Source organism: Pseudonaja textilis, chromosome 4, assembly GCF_049901715.1.
Source record: "Pseudonaja textilis isolate UNSWEBS1 chromosome 4, rPseTex1.2, whole genome shotgun sequence".
Taxonomy (NCBI): domain Eukaryota; kingdom Metazoa; phylum Chordata; class Lepidosauria; order Squamata; family Elapidae; genus Pseudonaja; species Pseudonaja textilis.
In genome coordinates, this window is record NC_141993.1 from 54,089,560 (window position 1) to 54,098,110 (window position 8,551).

Below are 8,551 nucleotides of genomic sequence, written 5' to 3' on the forward strand. Positions count from 1 at the left end.
GAGTGATGCAGGATTTCATCATAGGCTAAAATTGTAGAGCAGTTGCATTTCACAATGGAAATACTTGTCTAATAATGTGTCTATATGTAGGCATATGCATAGGATATGCATAAGAACAATACATTAGACCATCAATATTTTTCTCAGACCAATATTTTTAAACAAGTTGCTAATCCAGTCCCTGTAAACACTAAATACAAATAATGATGGATATATTGGCATTGTTCTCGTTCATTTTCTAATTAGTGACTTCCCATTTCATGGGAAGGATTGAAATTTAAATAGCCTCTTCCAATTAAAATTCTAAACTACAGTTCAAAGGGAGACTTCCACATGTAATCTTTCTCTTGCGACTGAGTGTTACAAAAGATACACGTGCTGAATTGTTTTCAGACTAGATTCTTTTTTTCTTTTCCTACAACCGTACAGCCTAGTTCAAACCCCCTTTAGGTTAATAAACCAATATTACGTCCCCACCCAGTTCCCCAGCATTTTTTTTTTAAAAAATAGGGTAACCGGCCCCGCCTCTTCCTCCTCCCGCGCTCTAAGTGGCCACGCCCCCACCTCGTAACGTTCTCTAGGAACCACAGAGCTCCCACTTCAGACGATCGTGACGCACCTTCGGCGCCATCACCTCCCCCACCCCATGGAGCGCGCTCCCGACGAGCCAAGCATCGTTCGGGAGCGCGCGCCGAGAACGTGCATGCCCCACGTGACCCGCTCAGGGCCAACAGGAAGCAGGAAAGCACTGGGCGCGAAGCGCGTTCACGCGAGCAGTTGCTGCAGGCGGGAGAGGCGAGAGAGGAGGGAAGCGGGGCTCAGAGTAGAGCGCGTGCAGACTCGCTCCCCGAGAGGTCTCTGCCTGACGCGTCGCCATGTCCGAGGAGAAACCTAAGGTAAGTTGGGTCGTCCTCGCTCCGCACTATCTCGCTCTTCGTTAGATGTCTTGCCCCCCTCCCACCGGAGGCCCAGGCCTCTCGGGAGTCTGCGGGTGGGTTATCGCCTCCAGGGGGGCGCTTGGGTTTCCGTGTTGCCGCGGCCGCGATCGCCGCCTTGGAGAGCGTAGAGCAGGGCTCCTGCTGAAAGGAAAACCCAGCTCACTCCCCCGTCTTGGGCCCAGGGATGAGTGTTCCCCGCCCCGGTTGTGAGCGACAAACCGGACCCGCCTCACCCGGAAGGAGGGCACTGCGTGGGGCGGCTCGCCTACGCTCTTTCTCCCAGGAGCTCCCGCAGGAATTGAAAGGGTATTTAGGCCGCAGCCGCCTGCTTCTCTTTTAACACCTCTGATACTTTCGGTATCGGAAGACCCCAGTAGGTAGATGGGCTCCTTCACAGTGTTCTGGGCTGCGTTATAATACGCCTTCAACGGCGTTCCTCTTGCGTTGAGCTGCCCCCGGAGAACCTCTGCGATGGGGCGGCGTTAGGAGTTGGTTTGGTTTGGCGACAGCAGCGCGAGGTTCTCTCGCTACCGACTTAGATAGCGCGGGATCTCACCACGTGTTTGGGAGTCTCGGCTTAAGTGAAAGGCCGACCCCGACTTCCTTTCCTCCTCCTCCTTTTGTCTTTTGCGTGCAATTAGTGGAGGTGGATCAGAGTCCTTCTCGAGGTTCCCAAAAGACATTTTCCTCACCGGTTGCTACATTTCGTTAGGAACTCGTTTTCCAAAATCGTTCCATGTTTTGGATTATAAACCATATAATCCTAGATATATATGGGAGGACCTCGTATCGTTACCTGGAGAACCGGATGAGTGTAATTATTAGAGAGAGAGAGACAGGGAGAGAGAGGGAGATCTTGCTTGCGGTCTTCTGAGTGCTGGTTGGGAAGTAAAACTCCTGAAACTTACAAGAGCTACTAATTTAATTGAAGATACTTTCTATTTACTTCAGTGGGATTTATTTACTTCAGTATGCATCGATGAATTATGTGTCATCAAGCCAATGTTGACTCTTAGCAACCACTTAGCTAGAACTTCTCCATCTGTTCCTAGGACCTGGTCATTTAACTCTTCTTGTAAAATCATTTCATAACCTTACAATAAAATAATCTGGGTAGAAATGTAGCAAATTCTTTAAATTCTTACTAAGGTACAGTTTCTGGAATTCAGTTTTTTTTTTCAAGAATTTGCTTATATATCATATACAATAGTTTACCTAAAGGCTCCAAGAGTATAAAAAGTCACAGCAAAGTAATGTCAAATAAAAATTAGAGTCAAAGACAAACCACATTAAATAGGGTTGGTACAATTTTTCACCCCAATGTAAATAAAGTTCCCCATCTATTCTTCCTTAACTTGTTGGTATCTTATATTTGTATTAGAGTGCATGAAAATTTTCATGCCTCCCCACCCACCCACCCCATAACATATGCTCTTACTGAGCTATTGAAAGATTTTGTTTGAAAAATGGTCTGGCCATAAGTATTTTCTGAAATGCAAGAGTATTTAAAGTTATGAGAAAAATGCCAGAAAACATGGAACCTGAAAACATCTTAACATTTGCACTGCGAGGGTTAGAAGACAAAGCCCAGCACAGAGAGATCTAACAGGAGGAAGATAGGAAATTTGTGTGTATATATGGACACATACACCCCACTTTAGTAGTGGGGGGAAGTGTATGTGTCCATATGTACTGAAGACATGAGGCTGGAAGAATAAAGCAATACGAACGTAAATATTCCAATTAGCCACATAGTTTTCTCAAAGATGCTTTTTCAAAAGCAAGTGGACTGTTGTTTTTCCTATTTTGCTTCCAAGAAGTACTTATCTATCTATTCCCCCATCATTAGAACTGATGAAGCTTCTTGGATGAGAAGCCAAACATTTTCTTCTTCCTCAAGGAAAAAGCAGTCTGGTTGCCTTTTGAAAAAGGACCTTTGAGAGCACATCATGAAGTTGCACTATAAGGGAGCACATATTGGTAAATATCAAATGAAAAGTGTTACATATTTTTGCAGGATTCTCTGTAATATTTAACTTCATAAACACTGATACATTTATATTCTGTTTGCAGGAAGGAGTAAAAACAGAAAACGACCATATCAATTTAAAAGTTGCTGGTCAAGATGGATCTGTGGTCCAGTTTAAAATAAAACGTCACACGCCATTAAGTAAATTAATGAAAGCTTATTGTGAGAGACAGGTAATTAAATTAACATTATTAAGACTTAACATGTATGCTGAATATATTTTTGTCTGCCCAAGTTCTTGTCTTCCCAGGAAATCTGATGCTGAAATATTTCTCAAGTGCTTAATGCAGTGCTGGTATAAAACATACATTACATAAAATTAGATATACTTGTATTTCCAGCAACAGGTTTTCTGTTTTTAAATTGCACCTATTTATACTGTATGCTGTATTCATTTAGTTAATGTATTTTACCTTTCTCATTAGGGAAGAACCAAGAATATCTATATTATAGGATTTGTTTTCATCATTTTTATGATAATTATTTTTCAATTTATATTACATTATTGCTAAAAAGGAATAACTGGATTTAGATGGACCTAACTTACCTTGTCCAATATTTATTACCTGTCTGGTTTATGTGTGTTTAGGATAGCTGCCTTTGTACTGAGCAAATTATTTTATATTTGTAATAGGGTGGTTTTGATTGATAAAATAGACATGTATTGAACATACATGAATGAACTTTGTTCCTGACTTACTTATCAAATGCATATGCGTGATCAATCAATTGTTAGTCTTAACAAAATGGGAGGTTTATTTTATTTAGCACATTTGGGAATCATCCATCACCCTCACAAAGGGACTCTGGTTGCTATACTTATGCTATATCCACTTTAACATAACCTAAGATTTGTTTTATGCAGATTTATCTATGCAAGCATTTTGTGTGTGTGTGTGTGTATAATATAGATATTTTTTCCTAGGGTTTGTCAATGAGACAGATTAGATTCAGATTTGATGGGCAACCAATTAATGAAACAGATACACCTGCACAGGTAAGAATCTCATTTCATATGATCAAGTTATTCTGGGTAATGTACAACAATACTGGAAGTTAACAAAGTTAACAAATAAAATTAAAGACTAAAAGAATAACAGACGAAGGGATGTTAAAAAATAGTGGAGCCACTTCCCCAATTCTCTGGGTTCCCAAGGCCTGCTGGCATAGCCAGGTCTTGAGGGACCTCTGAAAGCTCAACAATGATGTGGCCAACCTCACCTTGAAGATTCTACAGTGCAGGTGGCACAGTAGAAAAGGCCTACTGTTTAGAGCTTGCCAAATGTAAATTCCCTAGACAACAGAACACATAATATGCGCTCTCTACTAGATCTGATAGCATGGGCAGATGAAATTGGGAAGAGGTGGTCCTTCAAATAACCCAGCCCAGTGCCATGAAAGCCTTTAAAGGTCAATACTAGTACCTTGAACTGGATTTGTTACCAAACAAATCGGTAACCAATACAACTTGCAAAGCAGAGGTGTGATATATATCTATTAAAACCAAATAATTACTTTGCCTGCTGCATTTTGTGCCAACTGAAATTTCTGGATACTTTTCAAGGGTGGCCCCATGTAGATTGCATTGCATTAATGTAACCTAGAGTTTACCAGATGATCATGAGTAGGTCCCATGGTATAGGAACAAATGCAAATGGCATACAGTATGGACTTGTGCAAAGGTTCTCTAAGTCACAACTGCTACTTGCTCTTCAATCAGGAGTTATGAATCTAGGACAGATCTAGGCATTTTACAGCCCACTGCCCATATCTGGCCTTTGGCTATCAGGTCCATGGTGGGGGCAGCGGATGCCATGACAGCATCCGTATTGGTTTGATCCTCCACAACAGTCCAGTTTTGCATGGGGCCTTTTGGAAAAATGAATTGCCCACTCCTGGTCTAAGAGGACCCCCAGATTGCTCCCATGGTCTGTTTGAGGAGGTGTGACACCATCCAGTATCAGAGATAGTAAGGTCTCAGATCCAGAGAGGCTCAAAATCTGAAGCCACTGCATTTTGCCAGAGCTTTCTTAAAGATTGTTCCCCTTCCAGACCCTCCATTTCTAAATCATAAAGTTCCTGACTGAATCATTATTAAAAACAATGAAGACTTTCCTATCCAGCTGATGAAATGGGGACAGGAAAGAAGAACAGGAGGAACAGGCATATAATACTAGTAATGAAATAACTGTAGGGCATAATCCTTCATTGATTACAATAAAGCTAATTGGTGTAAATATGAATTGTATTAACTGGGTATTCCATATCATACAGTTAATAATAATTAGAAATAATAAACATTTTACAGTTAATACCAGTGCAATCCATTACTTGTTTTATTTGTACATATATGTTCCTGTTTGTAAGAAATAATTTTTCATGGTGAGAGCCTCCTCACCTATAAAATTAGTATTAATTATTGTATTTTACTTTGAATATACTTTTTGGAGAGTTGAGAAAATGCCACATGAACATGCTACTTAGTAAGGTTACAACTTTATATATTGCTGATATTTGATAATACATTATATTAAAATATAATTTCCAACACTACATATGTGGTTGGGGAGAGCATGAATTAAACGTATCAACATACATGCCTTCATTTGTAAACATATCTAAAAGATTTAAACTATTGTAAGTTGTTTTTAATTGCAGATTTAAAAAGTGAAAGTCTTTATCATTATTTTGCAGGATTAAAAAAACCAAACTGAAGTTAAATTTAAGAGCTAGTCTTGGAATGGATGAAATATGTTCATTCGGCCCTGTATCAAAATAATTTGAATATGAATATTCTCTGTGTTTAGTGTTGTAGATTTAATTTTTATTTAAATCATTAGCCAGTAGTTGCTTGTAGTCATATTTAACCAAAATTTTGCCAAGTACCAACGGCATAAAACAGTGGTTCTCAACCTTTTCTTCACCAAGGACCCCCTTTAAATAGCTTTTGTGGCCACGGACCCCCAAGATATAACTCAATATTTACATAATCTTCAAGACTTGGTGAATCCCCTGTGATGACATTGCGGTCCCCCAGCAATTTACAGATCATAGGTTGAGAACCATTGGCATAAAAGTATCTGGGAAAGGAGATTGTATGAACATCTATTGCATTTTGCTGAACAAGTATCAGTGCATTGCTTTTGACTATAAAGGAATATAATTGAAAATACAATGTTTTTTAAAAATATGGTTAATATTTCAATTTGTTTCTAAAGTTCCTATAAAAGATATGGAGCATCTGTATTAAGATTTTAATGTACTTTCCAAAACACAGATTAGTGTACACTGACAAACCAAAACTGGAAAAATATAGGAGATATATTTTATGAAATATTTCCTAATATTTTTTATTTTACATAATATTTAAAATGAACAAGTAGCACATTAATATATATTTGTTATAGTTCCTGTACAAGTTATACAGTACACTTTTTTTTCTCCAAAGATTTTCCGCTTCGAATTATGAGGTTTTCTTAAATCAGAAGAAATGGGATGTTGAAATAAGGGACAAATGATAAGAGATAACCACTTAAATGAATAAATAAACTTGGGCAACAATCTCTCTCCCCTCCCTCCCCCCTGCCCCCATGTAGTGCTTGATTTTTATGAAAAAACAGCAAGATTTTTGTTTTAATTTTGAAGATCTGTTTTTACTTTACACCCAGTGGACACGTTAGCAAAGATTATGCAGGAATCAGAGTTATATATGACAGTTTTAAGTAAGTATGACCTGAAAATGAAGACTATGGATTTATTTCCTAATTTGTAAAAATGTATATTAGTATGAAACCATAATATCTGGGAAATTTCTACAGCATTTAACTGGCCATCTCCCTTATAGAAATGTTGCAAAAAAAAATCTAACAAGTTACAAAAATCAAATTATAACATTTTTTTAACATTTGTCATTTGTGTTTTAACAGTTGGAAATGGAAGATGAAGATACTATTGATGTGTTTCAACAGCAAACTGGTGGCATATGCTAAGTGTCCTTTTCATTTCGGAAGAGGAATACAACATGTCACCCACTTCATCATCTGTCCTTGGATTTGCTATTAAATAGTAAACAAATGAACATGCCTATCATACAGGAATCTTCTCATGTTCTGAGGACACTTATCCAAATCCTTTTCCTGTCCCTGATATTCTGCGTGTGCAAGTTGAAGCTGTATCTATGGAAAATAACTTCATAAAAATGGGCCCAGTAAAAAATTAAATTTTCAAATAAGTAATTACTGGTTGTTTACTGTCATCTTGTTCTTCTAAATGGTGACCTAAATACCAACCTACTGTACAATGAACATACTTAGTGCTGCCTTTAGTTGTTACTGTTTTATCACTTAATTATGACACTGTAAATATTGAAATACTTTTTCTTTGTGATAGGGTTTTTTTCTCAAAAGATGTTTGGGTCAGAAAAGAATTTTATCATAAACAATTATTACTCAAACTGTTAATGGGGGATATACGAAAAGAACAATACCTGCAGAATGCTGATTATAGTGGCAGTTAAAGGTAATGCAAATGTACATGTGCTTTTTCATAAAATAGTATAGAATCAATTTTTAAAGTAATGGAAAGTTATTGAGTTTGTCAGCAATTACACTATTTGCATAAATAATATTCCACATTTACTATAAATTTCACATATCCAGGGTGGAGTACCAGAGTATTTGATAATTTTTACATTGATTGATCGGGATGTTTTAAGAAGCTCTCCTGTGGAATTCTTGTTAATTGTGCAACTCTTGTTTCCTTGCACAGGAAAAATTTTCAGTAGATAGTTTTCACCCAAAGCATTTCTTCAATGATTTATTGGACAATAAAAGATACATACCATTTTTTGTTAAAAGTTGACTTTATAGGCTCATTGCTTTATAGCCTGATCTGGGATTCAAACAGCTGGGTATTGTATTCTGCCTATCCATTAGGATCTTATGCTTCCTTTGTTCCAACCACTACCTGGGAAACCCAGTGGAGCCGAATGCAATACAAGAGTTGAATTAATCTTCTGATGAGTAAATTAAATCTTAACTTTACAAAACAAGGAATTTCAATATTAGTGCTACTAAATGTGCAAGTATACCATAGGGAAAATATTGAATGTGTAGGAATCTGTTCCTCAAATATTTTACATTTAAATGACTGAGTAGTTACATGTGATTTGGATGCATCTAAATTGAATTAAAACTATTTTGTTTACTTTTTGTAAGCTTTTTCATTGCTGCTTGGGAAAGTACATTTCTGCCTTTTATATCTATATTTAACAGTACTGGTTTGCAAGAAATCCTTTTGAGAAGATTGCCTGTCTCAAACTATTCCCTATAATTGTAAATGGTCCAGGAAGGGATATTCATTTAAAATTGTTGTTTATTCAATTGTACAATACTTGTCCTTTATTACTGTACACAGTAAACTAATTTGGTACTCTCTCGGCTTATGTTTAATGCTGCTTAATTTCATATGACTATATTCAAAGCTGTATCACTGAAATGCTGACAATTCATATGAACATCTTTATTAAAATTCTTTTATTGAGAGTGGATTTAATATTTAGGGTATTAATGCATCTAGCAAAGAA

The 8,551-nt window shown here is 37.4% G+C and overlaps 1 protein-coding gene across 3 annotated transcripts; it reads left to right on the forward strand.

Moving 5' to 3' along the window:
* Positions 1–761: 761 nt before the first annotated feature.
* On the forward strand, positions 762–8,401 carry LOC113436778 (small ubiquitin-related modifier 3). Of its 3 annotated transcripts, XR_015743548.1 has the most exons (5): positions 762–896; positions 3,012–3,140; positions 3,893–3,964; positions 6,894–7,709; positions 7,751–8,401. XR_015743548.1 is itself a non-coding variant. In XM_026701384.2 (4 exons), the coding sequence occupies exons 1-4, from the start codon at positions 876–878 to the stop codon at positions 6,954–6,956; spliced, it is 285 nt and encodes a 94-aa protein (XP_026557169.1). In that variant the 5' UTR covers positions 762–875; the 3' UTR covers positions 6,957–8,401. The 3 variants fall into 3 exon arrangements, 2 of the variants coding, with proteins under 2 accessions (XP_026557169.1, XP_087789210.1); XM_026701384.2 differs by having other exon boundaries at positions 6,894–8,401; XM_087933084.1 differs by lacking the exons at positions 6,894–7,709; positions 7,751–8,401 and adding an exon at positions 6,564–6,684.
* Positions 8,402–8,551: the final 150 nt, after the last annotated feature.